This window comes from Primulina tabacum, chromosome 5, assembly GCF_025594145.1.
Source record: "Primulina tabacum isolate GXHZ01 chromosome 5, ASM2559414v2, whole genome shotgun sequence".
NCBI lineage: Eukaryota > Viridiplantae > Streptophyta > Magnoliopsida > Lamiales > Gesneriaceae > Primulina > Primulina tabacum.
The window spans coordinates 40,329,845-40,352,659 of NC_134554.1; the positions used below are offsets into that span (position 1 = coordinate 40,329,845).

The 22,815-nt window shown below is 34.2% G+C and overlaps 1 protein-coding gene across 2 annotated transcripts; it reads right to left on the reverse strand.

Annotated features, from left to right (window-relative positions):
* Window positions 1-1,530: 1,530 nt before the first annotated feature.
* LOC142547668 (auxin-responsive protein IAA13) lies at window positions 1,531-4,405 on the reverse strand. Of its 2 annotated transcripts, none has more exons than XM_075656055.1 (5): window positions 3,863-4,405; window positions 2,812-3,125; window positions 2,135-2,252; window positions 1,916-1,977; window positions 1,531-1,795 (listed from the first exon to the last, which is right to left on the reverse strand). In XM_075656055.1, the coding sequence occupies exons 1-5, from the start codon at window positions 4,201-4,203 to the stop codon at window positions 1,740-1,742; spliced, it is 891 nt and encodes a 296-aa protein (XP_075512170.1). In that variant the 5' UTR covers window positions 4,204-4,405; the 3' UTR covers window positions 1,531-1,739. The 2 variants fall into 2 exon arrangements, with proteins under 2 accessions (XP_075512170.1, XP_075512171.1); XM_075656056.1 differs by having other exon boundaries at window positions 2,812-3,122; window positions 3,863-4,393.
* Between the last annotated feature and the right edge of the window lie 18,410 nt (window positions 4,406-22,815).

Sequence of the window (22,815 nt, forward strand, 5' to 3'; positions counted from 1 at the left end):
CTTGATTCATAAAAATTCAAGACTTGTCAAATTCGATTTTACAAAAATAATTTTTTTAAAAAAAACTTATTATAATAAAACTTCATATTCTTCTTTATTTTATGAAAATCTCATTTTATAAAAATGACTAACTCGTATTTCTATTTTATGAAAATGATTAACATGAACTCTAGTATGTCTCATTATAAATCTATTTGAATAATATTAACTTTTTACTTATGTGAAATAAAGTATTACGTCGTCGCCTTTATTCTTATAAAATTATACGAAATTAAAATAACAATAATGATAATTTTAATGGTAATAATAATGGTTTTTCTAAAAAAAATTAATTTAGTTGCAAAAATAAGGTGATTTGTTGCATTTTTTGGGTGGGAAATGCAAAATTATCAGAAGATCGAGAAGTGTAAATTTATTATATAAAAAAATGCATATGTGTGATGATACATTTTGTTAGATCAATTATGTTTTTGTGAATTAACAAGGTTACTGAGTTAATAATTTATAGAGCAAAACCGAACTGAATTAATGAGAAAACTGATCATTTATGTGTAAATGATTTCTTGCAGCAAAACTGATATTTCGAATCCCAATCGATATCTAAGTATAACTTATGGAAGCTAACTGATAGAAAAGGCTACTGATAGAATATCACTTATGAGTCTGCATTACTAAATCAGTTAGACTGTTTGATGGCATTTTTCTGGAGATTTTCATCACATTCATTGAAAAGCAGAGCCAAGTTGATTTCGGATTAAAAAAAATTAATAGCTTTATCAATCTGTTTAAATGTCAGAGTTCATGCGCACAACCAAAGTGTACGATTTTTCATAAAATATTATGACATTACAGTAACAACATCTGTATTTGGAAACGACTATCATATTCAAAATGTCGATCGTTAGATTTGAATCCTATAAACGCATATATATATATATATATATATATATATATATATCTATATATATATAGATTAGTGGAATTCGTCATCTAAATTTGTCATAACATTGAGAATTGTTGGCTACGTCACTGTCAACATTACGACAAAATAAAATGAAGAAAAAAAAAATCAACCCAATCACATATCAACAGTCTGTCCCAAAATCCATCGCCGGCCTGGTGATTTGTGGTCAAGTCCAACGTTAATATTTTCAATAAAATGGTAAAAATTCCAAAAAAGTCTATAATCTTTTTCGTCAGATGATAATGGATCAACTGCTTGATTCACAAGAAGACATTTAATCTAAAATGTTGTTAAAACAGTGTTAGCTTTGTTTATGTAACTCGTCCAAATTAGTTTTTACATGATAAAATTTTTCATCAAAATGCTGATAAGTTCGACGTCATATCCATGTAACACGTTAAAAAAATAATAAAAATAAGAAACTAGTTGGATTTTTTTTTTCTTTTTACTCCTAAACAACACAAGTTTTATGGTTTGCATTTGCACCAAACAGAATACGTAGATAAATTATTAGTAAAATAATTAGTAAAATACACGGCTTCGAGAAAATTGAGACACAACAAATATGAATTAAACATCTTCATATTTACACAACAAGAAACTTCATATTTAGTGAAAATGTTGTACAAGAAAATTCCGGGAATTCAAGTTTCGCGGCTTAAAAGATTAGATTAATATATAGGCAATCACAAAGATTATATGAAAAAACAAATAAAGAAAATAATAGTAATTTGAAGCACATCTCTAACCTTCATTCTCTCCATTTAAGGTGTCATTACCTCTTATATTGTCTGGCCTTTTGTATCTCATTCCTTTCTTGGAATTTTGGAGCTGTAGATATATATACATATATACACCATTTATTTGATCGCTACACCGATGTATGTAAGAGAATGGATTTCGAATATCAGAATTCACAAAATTTAGTTAATGAAAAGTTTTCTTGCATACCAAGTCCTTTAGCATCCGAAGTTCTCATGATCTTGAGTCTTTTCAAGGTGTTCATAAACATCCTAAATTAAAAATAAAAATCAAAATAAAAGTGAGACTAAGTGTAGCATCAGTTGCCACGCTAGGCAGTGAAATTCATCAACTTGTTCAATTTCGAAATAAAAAACGTTGTAATGAACTCGAGCTCGACAAACTGTTAATGATAATGATGCAACATACCCCCAAGGAACATCTCCCACAAGCATCCAGTCACCTTCTTTATCTTCATATGTGAGCGCGAACTCAGATGTTGCATCCAAAAGCTTAGGAGGTTGTATTGTTTGATCATTTCCACCATCTGATACCACAATCACAACGTCAGTAATTCGAGGGACCCCGGCCCTTTCACCATAACCACAATACCTCAAGGAAGTACAATAAAAACCAATCAAATCCACAATACAGTCACTCATATCACTTGAATAATCCTTAATCCATATTTGTAGCTCTTGGCTTTGCTTAACAAGCAGATTACGTAAATCATATGCTTCATTGATGATAAGTCCTAATATGAATCGGAAACGTGACATATCATAATCACCCATCCAAGAGTAAATTACAATCACAACTCATGCGTTAAGATAGGCTAAAACAACGATATCAACTTTGAGAACTTTAACTTTTGAATAATTTCATATAAAGGCACGTATAAAAATTATTGGTAGAGGGGTGCACCCACAAATTTAAAGTATAGGCGAGTTTTAACTCATTGAGTTTTGATTAAGTGTTAAGCATATTAAAATGATACATGGGTTCTATGCGTAATGCAAGCTACCTCTTCGATCATCTCACATGAGCTCTATTTTTTTTTTTTTATATAAAAACAGTTCTCAACACATAGCGGTAAGAGAACTCACTAATATTCAAGGCCGGAGTGAAGAACATATCCTCCAATGTTTTGGCTAGCATTTCATAGCTCGTATGAGCATTCAAGTCCACTTTCCTTCCGATTTGCAATCCATCCATATTAACCTTAACGAACCACGGATGAATTCTTTCTTTAGTGCAGGTGTCATTCTTGTTGCTTCCATGATTGATCTTCTTCTTTGAGTTCTCATTTTTTTCGTTCCCACCAACTCCCTTATCTTCTTCGATGCTCGAATTCTTCACTTGGTTAACCAATGTATTCATCCTGTATGCCCTTATAGGAGGCCATCCCACAACCTGACTACTTAAAAAGGAAACAATGTGCCAATTAGACTTGGTGAATGAAATAGGCAAAAGATTGAGTGCACATAATAAATCATATCAAATTAACTCAATACTTGGTTCAAAAATATATATTCACTCAATATAGTAAACACGGGTGGGCCTATAGCAAAAGTTGATCAAATAATCCGACCCAAACTAGCCCAATTTACAAAATGCATAATGATCAAATAATCCGACCCAAATTAGCAGAATATGTGTGTGTGTTAAACAAAAAAGTAATGCTCAAACAGAGAAAATTGGAGGAGACACGATAATGTGAAAAATGGAAAAAGTAACTCCAAACATAATGATTAATCATCAATGGATCAAAGACCGCTGAGTACTACAATGGGCCTTTTCAGGAAGAAAGAAACCAACACACTCATGCAAAAAAGGAAGTAATATCTCTCATATCATATAGAAGGAGGAAACTTTTCCAAGAAATTATATCAAACAGCTAATTTAACAAAAAATATACAAAATTAACCAAAGATTTGGGGCAGATTCAGATATCATAAATATAAACATGATCCAATGTATCTTAATCTTGTATACCAAAGATTTTGGAAACAAACAAACACTGTCAGAATTAGCAAGAACTAAGATAAAATTAAACATGAAAAACAAACAAAAACCCACAAAAAACAAGAAAAAGAAATGAATTTCGCAACAGAAAGAACTTCGAAAAATCAATTCTTTTGGCGAAAGAAGTGTAACCTAACACCAGTTGAAGCAGCAGTTCCAGCTTCGACATCTGAATCAGCAACAGCTCGTTCCCTCTTTGTGCCAGCACAAAATCCATTTGGGAAATCTTTTGCCGTCAATATTCTCCCATATTCACCCCATGCTGCAGCAGAACCCTTCCCCTTCACCCCTCCAGCACCACCGCCGCCACCGAGACTCAGACATAAACCCAGCTCAAGCTCAGCCTCCTTCTGTATGCCCATGTAATCTTTTTCCATTTTTGAAGTATTCAAAGCAGTCTTCTCATTCAACCCTCCAATCCCACCACCGCCTCCACCACCCCCTGATCCGAGTAAACCAAGAATCGGTTCCATTACATATAAAATCTCAAGAAAACAGTGGAGAAGAAAGGAAATGCAAGGCCAAAGATAGGATTATGGAAATGTTTTCGGGGTGAAAAAAAATAGATAATGGGGTGACAAAGATGGTGGAAACAGTCATGATTTGGGGCCCATGTGTCTGCTAGTGCGGCCTGCACCTCTGATAAAATTCTCTTTTTTCGTTGCACTTTTTGATCCCACGTAGCTCCCAGCTCATCGTTTCTGGGGATAACCAAAGCTTGGATTTTTCGGTGTCTTCTCTCTTAAGATTTTTTGGGGCTTATTAATTTTCTAAAAAATTATATTTGAGTTTAGATATTGCTATGATACCACCACAATATGTATAATTTTCTAGTAAAAGAAGGGTTTAATATAATTACATCCCGACCCAAAATCTCGTCCCAAACTTTTGATAAAATGATGAAAATATCCAAAATTGTGACGTATTATACGACAAATACAATTTGAGCATGGACTCAAAACTTTCTTATCCCAGACAAATAAATAACTAAATCTACTTAAATAAATTTAAAAGCTATACACTATCAACGGGACTCGAACATGAACGAGAACCTTAACCATTAGATGAGGTCTCATCGACATGGGGTGTTAACTTAAAAGGGCAGTAAGTATCATCAAACAAGTAGGTTTCTAACTTTTATTTGTAATTTACGATTTTTTTATGTTACAGTTTAGTTTAAAGTTTTAGTATAATATTTTGTATATTTTATGATTTTAGTTTTTTCTATCGATATGTTGATACTGATGTCGAAAAATGATCGAAAGTTATTGTGACGAATGACACTGTTGACCTTCTCTCGCTCTTTTATATATATATATATATATATATAAATGAAACTTACTTAAACTGGTAGTTTTTAAAAATTATCCTATAAAAATTTATCGTGATACTATATAGTATGAATTTATCCAATATAATACCATTTTATGGGTACTCGATATTATTGACATCCCGACAATAAGTATGAGTATTTTATGGTGAAAATAATTGTATTAAAACGTGGAGTTCATGCACTCATGACAGAGGAAACAATGAATCTTTCTCGAGGCCCACAAAAAATTGGCAGATCTAATTTAATTTGTATCATATTATTTGAATTTGACAGAGGTCGATATATTATACGACTAACAAAAAGTGATGTAATGGTGATGAAAAACACAAGGAATAGCTTCTCATATATATTAGAATTTCACGTAAAATAAAACTATTTTATGCTAATTGGAATTTCAGAGTTAGATTAAAAATATGACTAAATGATTTAATATATTGAGTAGGTTTCTTATAAGACGGTCTCACGAATCTTTATCTGTGTGACGGGTCAACCTTACCGTTATTCACAATTAAAAGTAATACTCTTAGCATAAAAAGTAATATTTTTTCATGAATGACCCAAATAAGATATTTGTCTCACAAAATACGATCCATGATATCGTCTCACATAAAATTTTGCCTAATATATTTTAGAAAGAAAATAAAAATAAAATCGAAATAGTTGCTTGATTTCATCGTCTTTAAAATTTTAATGCATGTAAGTACTTTTTTCTTCATAATAAATGTGTGCATTTCTTGCAATTACGTACCTTAATTAGATTTTTTTAAATATATATATATATATATAGATTTTTTATATATATATATATATTTACCTTTATTGTGTTGAAATCATAAAAGTAAAGGTGGAAATAGCTTTCACCGAGTTATGCAATCAATCGATATTATTACGGACTAATTTTATTTCGAAAAATTAGTTATATATTTATAAAATTACAAGCTCAAAGAAATTAATTAATTAGATCTTATCTACTGGTTTTCTAGATTTTTTTAACACAAGTAATCTTATAACTTTTAATTTGTGAAGGATTTAAATAGAGTCTTAATTATTTAGGGTAGTGCTAAATATTAAGTTTTCGACAAAAAAATATGTGCATGTATATATATGAGTTGATATTTGCACTCAATTTTTGTTATTTGTACTCGATTTTGAATAAATTTGACACGTATTTTACGCATAAGTGAAGTATAGATAACATAAAATGTAGGGTAAATATCTAACTGTGTGTGTGAGAGGGAGGGAAGGGGGGGTTAAAAGTTAACCTTTTTTTTACTCATTTATATATATATATATATATATATATCCCTCCCTCACACACACAGAGATATATATATAATAAAAGTTAACATTTTTTTTACTCATTTATAGGATTACCAAGATCTTGGACTAGATTTAATGTCTCAACTTTAGTATGAAAACTTTTCATTAAATATTGAATATTGATCTTTTTACAAATAAAAAGTCACTTGTAAATTTTGTGCAGCTCCATGCTTCATCATATATATATATATTATCTACATTGTCCTATGCTGACATGACAAGGAACTCAGTGGAGTGGGGATTATATGTTATAAAAATAAATAAATGTAAATTTATATCATATCCTATAACATATACAATGTTTATAAAACTATTAAATTATATGATGTTTGCAAGGGCTACAAAAATATTGCTAAATTATAGTTTATGAATGAGTCATCAAAAAATTTGGCATGGAATACTTCAATATACATTAAATTTAAAAATAAAGTATAATCTAAAATACAATAAATTTTCATTATATAATAGTGTTATATTATACTAAAATTTTTTATCTTATTATATTTTTCTTCTAGAAAAAATCGAAAAAATGGTTATTTGGGGAAAATATTTTTGGAACATAAATTGATTGTTATAAAAGTTTCATACTTGATGATATAATACATATACATACATACGTATGAATGAATTTTTAACGTCCTTGTTGTCAACTAATAATTGTCCATATCAGAAATGTGAACGAAACGTGGTGTTTGAGCTACTGGATATTTTAAAATATTTGAGTTGTACTGTTACTATTAATTTTATTTGTCCGTAAGTCAATAAATGTTTAATCTAGAATTGATATTAAAATCAAGATCACATGTGGCCCACGTATGCAACGTCGTGCTTTTGCATCCCTTAAGCAACATGTGCATGCATACAGCTATTGAACGAGAGTGTGCAATTTTTGGTTGGGTTTGGACAATGAAAAAGAAGAAAATGCAATGGACAACATGTGACTTCTTTCGCGAACCCTAAATGTAAGGAGGAATGGGATGTTGAGTATTAAAAATAGATAAACCAACAATTTGGTGAAAACAATGATGACGTTTATTTGAGTAGAGCATGACTATAAATAGCCTTACTACAGGAAAACAGAAAAACATTATTAAGCAAGCTTAGTAAACAACTAGAAGAGAAAATGATGGAAACAAACATATCCTGACAAACTACATAAGAATATGTCTTTTATTTGACTTAATCAACTTAACAATCCCTCCCTTGAACTAATTAGTTCAATATTGAAACAGAACATATCCCCAACTTCTCACGAATCCTTTGGAAGTCTTCTAAATTCGAGAGGTTTAGTCATTGAGCCTGCAAGCCGATCCCTTGTGCCAATCCAAACCAACTGAACATCTCCTTCTTTTGTAAGATCCCTAAGGAAATGAAACCTTATTTGTATGAGTTTGGAACGACCATGTAGTATAGTTGATGTGTTGTCACACATAATACCAAACCATCATCTTGCACATGACCAATTTCTTTTAGAACTCTTCTCATCCAAATGGCTTGGCAAGCACACACAGCAGCAGCCACAAACTCATCCTCGGTAGTTGATAGGGTAACAATGGGCTGCTTCCTTGAAGACCATGCTACGGCTCCTCCACACATCATAAACACATATCCTGAAGTACTCTTACTATCCCCTATATCTCCAGCATAGTCACTATCTGTGAATGCCACTAAGTCACTAGTTCCTCCCCTTCTGTAGAACACACCATGATCCACAGTGTCTTTTAAATACCTCAGGATCCTTTTTGGTATAGAAAAATGTAGTTGTGTAGGTCTTGCCATGAAGCGACTGATGAAACTCACATAAAACATAAGATAAGGTCAAGTAGCTATCAAATACATTAAGCTTCTTACCATCGGTTTGTATTGAGTTGCATCTATCAAAGTCCCATCTTCATCTTTATCAAGCTTCTGCCCTGGAACAATTGGATTTCAGACAGAATTGCTCTCCTCCATACCAAATCGACTCAAGACTTCAGCTGCATATTTCATTTGACATATAAGAATGCCATTAGACTTTTGTAGGACCTCAATTCCAAGAAAGAATCTCATCTTTCCTAAATCAGTCATGTCAAACTCCTTTTTCATAGAGCTTTTGAAATCACACACCATTTCTTTATCATTGCTAGTGAACAATAGGTCATCAACGTAGATGCTAACAATAAGAATGTTACCTCCCTTTTTCTTGACAAAGAGTGTGTGTTCACTTGGACTCCTGTCAAAGCCTTCGTCATAAAATAGGACTCAATTCGACTAAACCAAGCTCTAGGTGCTTGTTTTAGACCAGTAGAGAGCCTTTTGTAATCTATATACCATGTGCTCACTCCCTTTCTTCTCATATCCTTTTGGTTGTTCTACAAAAATAGCTTCCTGCAATTCCCTGTCCAAGAATGCAGATTTTACATCTAATTGTTATATCTTCCAACCTCTGTGTGCTGCCGAAGCTATGATCATCCTTACGGTGTCCATCCTAGCCACATGAGCATATACCTCTATGTAGTCAATTCCATATTGTTGAGAGTAGCCTTTCACCACTAGTTTGGCTTTGTACTTGTCCACTTCTCCATGTTCATTTAGTTTGGTTTTATAAACCCATTTCACTCCTAATTTCTTAGCTCTACTAGGTAGTTCAACTAGCTCCCACGTTTGGTTTTTTCAATGGACTTGATTTTCTCATCCATGGCCAGCTTCCGTTTCTTGTTTCTAACTTTTTCTTCAAAATTTGTAGGAATCAGATGATGCCATAAGTGCCAAAGCTGCTTCATCTTCTTCAGATAGGCCTTCTCCAGCTGTATAATCTGACATCCAGATTGGAGGATGTCTGTGTCTGTCCTCCCTGGCTATTGATCCTTCTTCAGTCGTTGGTGAAGTATCAGCTGGTACCGAATCTTCTTCATCTTCTGATGAGCTTCCAGCTCCATCAACACTTTGTTCTGCAACATCTGGAGTGTTTTCAGTGTTTTCTTCTCACTCTAATTCCATTGTTTGTTCTTTCTTATAGCTTGCATCCCAATCCCACATACGATCTTCATCAAAGACTACATCACGGCTCACAATAATTTTCTTGGCAGTTGTATCAAACATTCTATAGCCTTTTGTTTTCATCACTAACTCCAAGTAATACACAACTTACACTTTTATTGTCAATCTTGATTCTCCTAGAATCTGGTATATGGACATGTCCCATGCAACCAAACACTCGAAAATGCTCCACTGATGGCTTTTTCTTGCTACATGCCTCTTATGGGGTCATGTCTTTTATAGCAATGGTGGGTGATCGATTTAAGACATGATTTATCCATCGAATAGCTTCTGGCCAGAAATTTTTGGGCACTTGTCTCTCTGATAGTATGGCTCTTACCAAATTCAGCACTGTGCGATTCTTGTGTTCGGCCACTCTGTTTTGTTGTGGAGTGTAAGCTACAGTCAATTGCCTTTTTACCACATGTTGCTAACAAAAATCATTGAATTATGTAGATAAACTCTCCTCCTCCATCTGTTCTCAAACACTTGATAGGCATTCCAGTTTCCTTTTCAACTAGTATTTTGAAATATTTGAACAGATAGAAAGCCTTTGATTTTTCTACCAAAAAATATATTCAAGCTTTCCTTGAAAAATCATCAATAAGACACAGTAAATACCTCTTATGGATGTTTGATGCTGGAGAAATGGGGCCACAGAGGTCTGCATGAACTAGCTGTAATCTCTCATTTGCTCTCCATTGACTCCTTTTGGGAATAGGAACACGTTGTTGTTTTTCTTTCAAAAATGCATCACAAGTGATATTGGAAACTATGATTTTTGGCAATCCACTCACCATTTGCTTGAAATTAATGTAGAGAGTGAAGTCCTTTGTAACTGAGATGTCCATAACGATGATGTTAAAGGTGAGACTAATCTTTAGTATTGATAATGAGACATCTGTCCTCAGAGACTTTTTCTAGAAGTTTCATTTAACAGAACAAACATTTTGTTTGTGCTAATGAAGCATTCTACTATTGTGCCTCTCTGGGGATGGGTAATGTTGGATGTATCATCCTTGAATATCACTGTCAATCCATTCTCTTGAAATTGCCCAACTCTTAAGAGGTTATTCTTAAGATTAGGTACATCCTACACATCACCAATGACATAGTTAATTCTTTTCAATTTCAATTTGATAACTCTTTTTCCAACAACTTTCATGTTAGTGTTGTTACCAAGCTTAACAGTATGACAAAGAGTGGTATCCAAGCTTGTAAACATACCTTGATTAGCACACATATGGTTTGAACAACCAGAGTCTATGAACCACGCATCACTTCTCTTGGCTTCATGTAAGTCCACATAAGCCATCAATAATAATTCATCTTCCTCTTCTATTTCTGCATAATGTGGCTCCTTGTTCAATTCTGGGAAATCATACTGGAAATGACCCAAGTTGTGAAATTTATAGCATTTAACAACCGCTTTGTTAAACTGCGTCATTCCTCTTCCTTGACCCCTGCCTCTGGAAGATGCCCTTCCTCTGCCTCTTGACCCAGACCAGTCCTCTACCTTCAGAACTTGATCATCATCCTCGTTGTTCAACCGTCGAAATTTTTTCTCATGTACCACCAATGAACTTTGTAATTCATGTATGGATATGTTGTCACTATCTTTCACTTCCTCGATAGACACCACAACATAGGTAAACTTCTCAGTGAGGGTCTGTAGAATCTTCTCCACAATCTTCGAGTCGGGCATCTCTTCTCCATTGCTACGCATTTTGTTAAAGACAGCCATGACTCTTGCAAAATACTCTTTGATTGTATCATCTCTTTTCATAGCCAGAACTTCGAATTCTCTTCTGAGAGAGTTGAGAAGAGATTTCTTCACCTTAGTATTGCCTCAAAACTTGAGCTTCATGGAATACCAAATAATCTTGGATGTACGACAGTCCAAGATTTGTTCAAAGACAGTACAATCCAAAGTCTGGAAGAGATAGTGTTTGACCTTGTGATAATTGATTCTAGCCTCCGCAAGTTGCTTCTGCTAAGATTCAGTTAATTGAGCTCCTGGTTTAGGTTCGTTGAACCCTTTCTCCACCAAGATCCATAAATCCTTGGCTCTGAGCAAATTTTCCATCACCTCACTCCAATGATCATAATGAACATAAAAATGAGGAATTGTCGTCAAAGTCTTGTCGTCGCTCATTCTCTTCGTGATCACTCAAAAAAACTACTGCACAACAGATGAAACAACCCGGCTCTCATAGCAATTGTTGAGTATTAAAGACAGATAAACAAACAATTTGGTGAAAACAATGATGACGTTTATTTGAGTTGAACATGGCTATAAATAACCTTAATACAGGAAAACAGTATTAAGCAAGCTTAGTAAACAACTAGAAGAGAAAATGGTGGAAACAAACATATCCTAACAAACTACAGAAGAATAGGTCTTTTGTTTGAGTTAATCAACTTAACATGGGATTCAGGAAACTTGATAACAAATCATTTTTGGCCAAACAAGTATCGAGAATTATATAAAATCCCGATACACTTGTTGCGAGAGTCCTTGAAGTCCGCCACTTTTAATATATGGATATAATGCAAGCTTCTATTGGGAACAAGCCATCCTTTATCTGGCGACAAGCCATCCTTTATCTGGCGACCTCTGGTTTGGTGTAGGGATCTTTTAGAAGCTGGCCTCTATTTGCGTACTGGTAACGGTCTTGGAGTGGATATATTCTGTGATTGGTCGATACCAACTCTAAGGTCAAAATTCAAGAGACTTGACATGCACGAGGTTTGTTCGTGGCTAGTGATCAATCACACGTACAAATAGGAGCCTAGAGGAATTCTGTCTGGAGAGTACGTAACTGTGAGCTCCGTGAAATGGGAGGCCAGAATACAGATGTGGCTGGATTCGTAGAGGAATATCAGCAAGCTCAGAAGAACGTCTCAATCTCTAGAACTTCAACTGCAGCGCCCTCTCAAGCACATTGGCAAGCTCCTCTGTTGATCACCTTCGAGTAGATGTGGACGCAAGCTTTCCGGAAACAGGTGATTACTGTGGCATAGGGGGAGTTATTCGTGACCGCCAAATGGTGGCGGCTTTCTGATGTGTCATACCAAAGCCTAGAAGCATAGTTATAGGGGAGCTAATAGCAATTCGATAGGGCCTCCGGATTGTTCGCTTTTGGGATTGCAAGTAGTCATGAGGCAGTGGGATGGTCTTAGTTATACTAGTTCGAGTGCTTATGATATTCAGTCTTTAATGTCAGAATTATATATAACCTCCATGTTGAAATAGGTCATTTTTTAGCAAAACTTGTTTGTTCTTCCACCAACCCATTTTATTGGGTGACGGAGACTTTTTGTTTTGGCTGGTTGGTCTTGCAATTAACGATATTAATTTCAGTTAATAAAAGTTACAAGCTTTCCTTGTCAAAAAAAAAATAATAATCAAAGTTACATGTTCGATTCTCATATATTACAGAGAGTGCAACTATTGGAAGTTGTTAGAAAGCAATAATTGTCATTGTTAGAATAGCCTAAAATTGTCGGAGAGCACAGAGTGTCCTTGAGCAATGATTGTCGAAACGTGACACTTGAACTTAAAAGAATTGAGTTGTGCAGTTTTCACCAATTATAACTTATGGTAAAGCGGTAAACACTCAATTATATACTTGTTATTGGAAAAAAGAATCTATTATATACTTGTGCTATTTAACTAGTCACAAAAATACTAGTTTAAACATATTTTGAAGAATTTTTAATTGATGGATATAATGATGTACATGTTACATTAATTATATTTTTATTTTACTGATATTTTTATTTTGTTCTTTTTTTCCTAATACATGTGAGAACCAGATATTAGTTAGAAAATTAAGATAAAATTTCAAACCGAATAAATACACCAATTATTTTTCTCACACTAATAATCCTGATGTGGTGAGAATCAAATATGATATATAATTTGGTTTCAACAATAGTTATGAAATCGACCATTTGTCAGTATGTTAAAAAAAATTAATGGTGATGAAATATAATTCCAATCTTTTAAATCATACGACATCGAGATTTTGTCGCGATCTTAAATTTTCGAGTAGATTAATTCTCGTTGCCCAATTACACATTTTGTTGTAGGCATAGCCGTATGGAATTGGAAGGTGACCCGCATCAAGTTTGTGCAAATTTAAAACTTGTAAAGATTTTTTTAATTAAAAAAGAAAAGAAAAGAAAAGCATATTTTGATTTCAAACATTGACTAAAAGGATTATTTTTAAAATTTAGAGTAAAAGTAATTGAAAATGGAATATATTTTATGATATTTTACTAAATTCATACTATTTATATAAAAAAAATAGACCTTTAATGGTATTTTTTTGGTTAAACGTGGCTTTTCCTAAATAGACTATTGAAAAAATTATTCAAGTTATTCAAAAATTGAATATCCAACATTTTATAACTTTTAATATAATTTTTAAAATTATTTCCTATCTATACATTTATTATTCAATTATCTAACTACAGTCTGAATTTTTAAATATTTAATTTGCATATAAATGTGTCATGTGTGTGTTTGTATTATTTTACACAAATAGTTGACAATATCTCAATCCAAATTAATGGGTTTAATTATATTGACAATATCTCAACTCGCTCAAATGGTGAGTCGTCCTGTTTTAAGATCTCTCGTCGTTATTGGTTAAAATGTTTTGGGTCTATGTAGGCATATTTTTTTAAATCAAATCAATTCGAAATATATCTGAAATAAGATTCGATTTAATAAGTTCAATTCGAAAAAGATTAAATTGTAGTGAATATTGTTGGTCCCACGTGCGGAATTTGAGATAATAAATCCCGAAAATAAAGAATAAATTGCACACCGAGATTTACGTGGAAAACCCCCTAAAAATTATTAGGATAAAAACCATGGGCAAGATGAAAAGAATTCTACTATAATATTTTGTAGTGTACAACTCACTCACTGTGTTTCCAAAGAGATCACACTCTCTCTTAATACAGGAGAACAAAACACCTCACAAATATTATAGAACTAAGCACTCAAATGCTTATAAGATGAGAGAAAACTCGAAGAAAGGATGGTTTCAGAATGAAGGGGGGAGCTCTATTTATAGAGTCCCTTGTCAGTGTGAAACCACGTTTAAAACGCGTATCTATCTGAACTTTCCTTCCATCTGCAAAATCCTTTTCGGCAGATTTTAATTATTTTGCCAACCTACCTTTGTTGACCAATCATATTTGCCGACATTTCTCCCACTTGGAGATTTGATTGAGAATCAAACACATCTCCACACATCTTTTCAATCTTGCCATTCCCTGCTGCTTACGTTTCCGCTAGACCACTTGAGAATCTACACCACTCAAACTTATCAGTGTTTACTGGCTTGGTCAGAAAATCAGCTATGTTGTCCTTCGTATGGATCATCTGCATATCCACGCTTCCTTCTGCTACTACTTCCCGTACAAAGTGAAATTGAACTCCAATGTGTTTCGTCCTGGAATGAAAGGCTGGATTCCTTGCGATCTGCAAGGCACTCTGACTATCACAAAACAAAGAAACATTCTCTTGTTTGTGCCCGATCTTCTCCAATAACATTTTGATCCATATTGCCTTCTTGCAAGCTTGAGTAGCTGCCATGTATTCTGCCTCTGTTGTAGATAACGCCACAACTGTCTGCAGTTTTGAAACCCAGCTTACAGCTCCTCCTGCAAGTGTAAACACATAACCAGTAGTAGATTTCCTATTATCAGGATCACATGCATAATCTGAATCGACATAGCCCCTGAGTGTAAAATCTGATCCTCCATAACATAATACAGCATTCGAGGTACCCTTAATGTATCGAAGGATCCTCTTAACAGTGCTCCAATGCTCTCGTCCAGGATTCGCCATATACCGACTAACTGCTCCCACTGCTTGAGCAATGTCCGGTCTTGTACAGATCATGGCGAACATCAAACTTTCCACTGCTGATACATATGGTACTCGAGACATCTTCATCCTCTCTACTTTACTGCTAGGACACATCGCAGAGGATAACTTGAAATTAACAGGAAGAGGGGTCGACATTGGCTTACTATCTTGCATGTTGAAGCGTTGCAAGACTTTCTTCAAATAATTTTTCTGAGAAAGCCAATCTTTCTGTTACTTCTGTCTCGGTGAACTTGCATTCCTAGAATCTTGTTTGCTGGTCCCAAGTCCTTCATATCAAATTCCCTAGCCAACTGTGCCTTCAATCCTTGGACATGATCTTTGTTGGGGCCTGCTACCAACATGTCGTCCACATACAACAGCAAAATAATATAATCATCACCAGACCTTTTGAAATATGTACAAGGGTGTGCACTCAGTCTGTTGTATCCAAGGCTCATGATATAGGAATCAAATCTCTTGTACCAACACCTCGGCGCCTGTTTGAGACCGTACAGAGATTTGTTCAACCTGCAAACCAAGTTCTCTTTGCCTATTTTCGCAAAACCTTCTGGCTGGAGCATATAGATTTCTTCTTCAAGATCTCCATGAAGAAATGTCGTTTTTACATCTAGCTGTTCTAGATGTAGGTCAAACACCGCACACAATGCCAACACCACTCTGACTTTTGTAAGCGAACCACAGGAGAAAATATCTCATTGAAGTCAATGCCTTCTTTCTGAGCATACCTTTTTACCACCAACCTAGCACGATACCGCTCCACTTGGTTATTGCCATCACGCTTGATCTTATAGATCCATCTGTTACCAATGGCTTTCCTTCCTTGTGGTAGTGTAACAAGATCCCAAGTTTTATTCCTGTCTAATGCCTCCAACTCTTCTTGCATTGCTATCATCCATAAGGATACATCCGAGATTTGAGTAGCCTCGTGGAAACTCGATGGCTCACCATCCTCTGATAATAGACAATATGAAATATTGCTTTCAGTGACATAATCTGAAATCCAACCTGGTGGTCTTCTGTCTCGAGTTGACTGCCTCACATTGGAACTTCAGACTCAACATGTTCTTGTTCTTCGTGCTCTGGTACTGCTTCACAAGAAACTTGACATTCGTCCTTCTTATTTTCCACCTGAAATATAGTAGTTTCTGAATTCGGTGTGCCTTTGTCTCCCTTTACTTTATCTTCCTCGAAGATAACATCCCTGCTGATGACAAGCTTGTGAACAGTAGGATCCCACAAGCGAAACCCTTTACTCCATCAGCATAACCCAAGAAGATACATTTTCTGGATTTCGAATCCAACTTCGATCTTTCTTGCTCATTGTACAGAACGTACACCGGACTTCCAAATGTATGCAAATGAGAATAATCTGTCGGCTTCCCGGTCCACATCTCCATCGGAGTCTTCAGATCAATCGCCACTGAAGGAGAACGATTGATAACATAACAAGCGGTTTTGACTGCTTCCGCCCAAAATGACTTGTCTAGACCCGTAGTCCTCAACATAGCTCTTGTTCTGTCCAACAAGGTCCTGTTCATCCGCTCCGTCACTCCATTCTGTTGAGGTGTGTAAGCCGTCGTGAACTGTCTCTTGATGCCCTCATGTTGACAAAATGCATCAAACTCGTCACTGGTATATTCTCCTCCATTGTCAGTCCTCAGACACTTGATTTTCTTTCTGAATCAAGTTCAACCCACACTTTGAAATCTTTGAAGATCTGGAAAGCGTCTGATTTCTTCTTGATTGGATACACCCAACATCTCCTATAGAAATCATAAATGAACGAGACAAAGTATCTCGCTCCTCCTAGGGATACAACCGGTGCTTGCCAAACATCCGAATGAATCAGCTCCAATATGCTTTTGCTCCTGGCAGTAGAAGTGCCAAACTTTAATCTGTGTTGTTTACTGGTAACACAGTGCTCACAAAAGGGTAGTGATACTTTTGTAAGTCCCGGCAGCAGCTTCCGTTCTGAGAGAATTTTCAATCCCCGTTCTGACATATACCTGAGCTTTCTATGTCATAACACCGTTAATTCTTCTCCTGAACCAATTGATGCAACAGCTAGTTCTGCCTCTTTGTATGTTTCTCCCAAATTTACATACAGATTTGCAGCAACTTTTTCCGCCTTCATAATCACAAGCGCGCCCTTCACAATTTTCATGATCCCGTTCTCGATCCGAGTTTTGCACCCGATATCACCCAATTGCCCCAAGGGCAAAAGATTTTTCGTCAGTCCCTTCACATGGCGTACCTCCTGTATGGTGCGAATGGTGCCATCAAATATTTTAATTTTGATAGTACCGAACCCAGCGATTTCCAAGGCATGATCATTTCCTATTAATACAGATCCTCCTGAGACTGGTTCATAATGATCAAACCATTCTCTCCGAGATGTCATGTGCCACGTCGCACCTGAATCCATAATCCATGTGTCACAAAATTTGTATCTGCCTTCTGCAACTGTTGCCGCTTCGCTGAATAATATTTCACCACTGCCTGAAGTACTAGCCACATTTCCTTGAGAACTTTTCTCGATACTCGTACACTCTTTCTTGAAGTGCCATTTACCGCCACATTTAAAGCAGTAAATATTTTTCTTCTTACTTCTTGACTTTGATCTACCTGGTCTTTGGCTCCCACTGGAGTCACGGTCCATAAATCTTCCTCTTATCATCGTTAATGCCTCTGCCTGCTTCGAAGTTACCAACCTATCTTCCTTATTCTTGCGCCGCTTTCTTCTCCGAGAACCGCAGTTAAGACATCGTCGAATCTTAGAAAGCCCATAAGAATATTGTTGGTAATTTTGATGATAAATTGATCATATGAATCTGGTAGACTTTGAAATAGAAGCTCTGCACGTTCATTTTCCCCTATTTTATGCCCCATGGAAATGAGTTGGGCAAATAGAGTATTTAGTGTCTTGATATGGTCGGTCATCGATGAGGATTCCGCCATCCGAAGAGTATAAAACCTTCTCTTTAGGAAAATCATGTTGTGTAGCGACTTGACCTCGTACATCTTTGTCAGAGTATCCCAGATAACTTTGGCTGTTTTTATCTCAGAGATACTTGACAAAACTTCGTCTGCTATAGCCAAGTGTAAATTGGCAACAGCATTATCATTCATCTCATTCCACTTTCCATCATCTGTAATCTCCACCGGTCTATCTCCAATAGCCGTCAAGCAATTCTCCTTTCTTAAAACTGCTTGTATCTTTATTTTCTACAGTATAAAATTGCTTCCATTGAATTTTGCTTTCTCGTACCTGCCCGCCATTATGTTTACAACAATTTAGTAGACTGAACAAAATAATTCTGCCTTAATAAAAAAAATCTCAAAAAATCTTTTCTGATGTGGAAGATCAGTCTAGGCTGCAACCACATAGCATACTCAGAATTTTAAGAAATTTTAAAACAAGGCTCTGATACCACTAGTTGGTCCCACGTGCGGAATTTGAGATAATAAATCCCGAAAATAAAGAATAAATTGGACACCGAGATTTACGTGGAAAACCCCCTAAATATTATTAGGGTAAAAAACACGGGCGGCTGCAACCACATAGCATACTCAGAATTTTAAGAAATTTTAAAACAAGGCTCTGATACCACTAGTTGGTCCCATGTGCGGAATTTGAGATAATAAATCCCGAAAATAAAGAATAAATTGGACACCGAGATTTACGTGGAAAACCCCCTAAATATTATTAGGGTAAAAAACACGGGCAAGATGAAAATAATTTCACTATAATATTTTGTAGTGTACAACTCACTCACTATGTTTCCAAAGAGATCACACTCTCTCTTAATACAGGAGAACAAAACACCTCACAAATATTATAGAACTAAGCACTCAAATGCTTATAAGATGAGAGAAAATTCGAAGAATGGATGATTTCAGAATGAAGGGGGGAGCTCTATTTATAGAGCCCCTTGTCAGTGTGAAACCGCATTTAAAACGCATATCTATCTGAACTTTCCTTCCATCTGCAAAATCCTTTTCGACCGATTTTAATTATTTTGCCAACCTACCTTTGTTGACCAATCATATTTGCCGACAAATATGATATCAATGTTGAATCGGAATGAGTTTCTTGAAAACGAATGTGGATCTATTTTAGATTTTTTTTGAAAAAAAAATTGATTCCAATGTCTTCAAAGTTATATTTGCCAAAATACCCGGCGCAATTTTCCCCCCAATTATATAAAATTATAAATTTTAAACTAAATAAATATATTTTTATTTAATGCTCGAGGATTTTATTATAAATATCGTCGGTTGGAGTTTTGGTTCGAAGATTTGGCAGTTGGGAAGAGGTTTGGTTCTGAATGGGCCACAAACCTAGCATTGAACTTTGCTAGGTCTAGGACGACAATGGTTTCTGTCGGATTGGAGTATTTTGATCTAAGAACAAATGACACAATGAATTTGAAATATAGATTTGATTTCAAATATATTCAAATATAATCTAAGGTTGTATTTGGATTCATGGATTTAAACAGTTGAATGATTTGAATAATTAATTTCAAATAAAATATGTTTTGAGTGTATTTAAATCATCATAATTATCATTGAAATTACATATATGGATTTGAAATCCACTTGAATTTTGTTCATCCAAGCAAGTGAAGAAATTTGAAATCAATTATTTGAGATTTATCATCTCAAAGTCATCAATTCAAACATAATCTTATATTGTTCTTAGATAATGTGAAACTATGGATTATAAATATGTTGATTTAAAATTCATTTGATTGTTTGAATGAATTTATATTTTTTAGATTTTAAATTTACTCACTCTTAACTTACGTAAATGTATTGGGGATTAGACAGACTTAGATCTTCTACTGTGTTGAAAACAAAACACCAGGTTTTGTGCACTTTTTACACGAGATGATCACATGCTAATCTCTTTTAATCTAACATTTTTTTAAATTTATATCATATGGTGTGATGTCCACAAGATGATCATGTGATCATCTCGTGTAAAAATTGCACAGCATCAAGTGCTGTATTTTCAACATGATAGAGGATCCAAATCCAATATTACACTGGATTCGACATCTGCTCAAAATTAGTGTCATTTCAAATATACATTACAAATTTCTTTCTCCCATTTAATCCTTCTATCCAAGCACAACAATAATAAATTTTCTTAATCGAGATCAAGTCTAACAACTCTAAAAATTGTAGACGTTCAAAGTTCCACTCGAAGATTCATGTTCTAATTTCAGCATGGTTTATCTCATTCTACCGGTAGGGAACTTGGGATGGATTTAATTTATTCCTATGACGAAGAAAAGTTAACATAAATCCAGTGCCACGTACATTCCAAGAACATTATAGTTCCACATATGGAGCCGATCGACGATACTTCGAAATAAAAAATTTCTTCTCTAAGCAGATTTATCTTATTTTGAATTTTCAATCTGTGATTTAACGTTGTTTTGCATACTGAAATTTCATACCCAACTCAACAATTTAATGTAACGTCTTTGAGATTTTCTGTGGATGAGGCAACAGTGTAGCCCAAATGAAATAATGGGTTTGTGAGTTTGTGATGTGTAATTGTGAGTTTGTGATAGTTACATGTTCTTAGACAAAAACTTATGTGAGACTGTTTCACGTGTCGTATTTTGTGAGACGGATCTTTTATTTGAGTCATCATGAAAAAATATTAGTTTTTATGCTAAGATTATTACTTTTTATTGTGAATATCAGTAGAGTTGACTCGTCTCACAAGATAAAGATTCATGAGACCGTCTCACAAGAGACCTACTCATATATTTAGTGGAGTTTGAATTAGCATGATGTTCTCAACAACTGTCACATTTGTTTTGCCAGTGTTGGAGATTTCTGATATTTGTAGTGAGGAAAATCAGAAATCTCCAACATTGGCAAAAAAAAAAATGTTTTTAATTGTTATCAACATGTTAACAAGTGAAGTTCATTTGTATTGGAAAAACATTGTTGATAACCACTTCAATCAAAGGAATTTAATTTTTCATGTTAAGATTCGAAAGATGAAAAAATATTATAGATTATCAGAAGCCGGTCAATAGAAATAATTGAAAATCCAAACTGAAGATTGCAGGGGAAAAAGGGGGCGAATGGGATTAAGTAGATTTGTGGAGGAGCATAACCATGAGATATTTTTGCACCTGATCAAACTAACTTGTTAAGATCAGCACGCAATAAATCATATGCAAAAAAAGTTTACTCTAGAAGCTATGGTGAATCTGAAATTTATGTCTCTAATGTTGTTTCTTTTATGGAAAATGAAGCACGTTGTCCTGAAAATTTAGATTTTATTAAAAAAGATGCATATGATCATATGAGTCCGTTGAAAAAACATATCAAAGTTGAGAATGGAGATGTCACAATATTTATTCAATATTTTATAAATAAAGCAAGTAAGAAGAGTTATTTTTTATTGGAACTTGTAATTGGATTATGATGATAAAGTGATGAACTTTTTATTTGGGGGTTATAGATGAATGGTTGATTATGAATATTTTCGTGATATTATGTCAATTAATACAATATATCGACAAATAAATATAATTTGATATGTTTTTTTTTTTTTTTTGGATATAAATAACCATATGAAGAATATGATGTTTGGCTTGATCTTTTTGCCGGATGAAACAAAAATTCTTTTGAATAGCGGTTTACAGCCATTTTAAAATGGAAGAGCTCTTTTGATTTTCTAGCTCAGGAAAATGGAAGCTCAAGTGGATTTTTTTTATAGTTCTTATAGAATAAAATATTTAGGTATCTTATTATTTATATATAATGATAGTTTTTTATAATTATATTTATTAATATTTCACCAATTTTTATTTTATATATAAAATAGCCAGTGGGTTTTTTTTATTATATATAATTGGATCATTAATTTAAATAGAAACCCCCATCTGTTTATTTTGGTTTGTATGGGTCGATTAAAATCCAACTAATTAAACGAGTTTGATAAGATTGATATATGATTCATCAGTTTCCAGTTTAACCATCGATTCAGTCGGATGATTTTTGAAACTATGATTTAAAAAAATGAGATTATCATCATTGTTATAATAATAAGTCTCATGTTATACGGTTTAACGAATCTTTATTCGTGAGATGTGTCAATCTTGTCTCTATTTACAATAAAAAGTAATATTTTTTTATGAATGACCTAAATAAAAAATATGTCTCACAAAATAAATTCATGAGACTGTCCTACGAATGTTTTTGGGTTGTTACAAATTATAACTTCTTATAAACATTAAATAATGGATCATATATAAATAAAATTGTTTGATGCAAATCATAAGTCATTTAATTTACATATCTTAAATATTTTCTTTAGTTCAATTTGGAAAGAGCACAAACTTGTCTGAGACAGTCTCATGAGTCGTATTTTGTGAGACGTATCTCTTATTTGGGTTATCCATGAAAAATTATTATTTTTTATGCTGAAGAGTATTATTTTTTATTGTGAATACCGGTAGGATTGACCCG

Coding starts and splice junctions, on each gene's coding strand:
- LOC142547668 (XM_075656055.1), bottom strand. CDS start 4,203: ATGGAACCGATTCTTGGTTTACTCGGATCAGGGGGTGGTGGAGGCGGT. Junction 2,253..2,811: donor CACTCCGGCCTTGAATATTA/GTGAGTTCTCTT, acceptor TTGTGGTATCAG/ATGGTGGAAATGATCAAACA. Junction 1,978..2,134: donor GTGGGAGATGTTCCTTGGGG/GTATGTTGCATC, acceptor TTTTTAATTTAG/GATGTTTATGAACACCTTGA.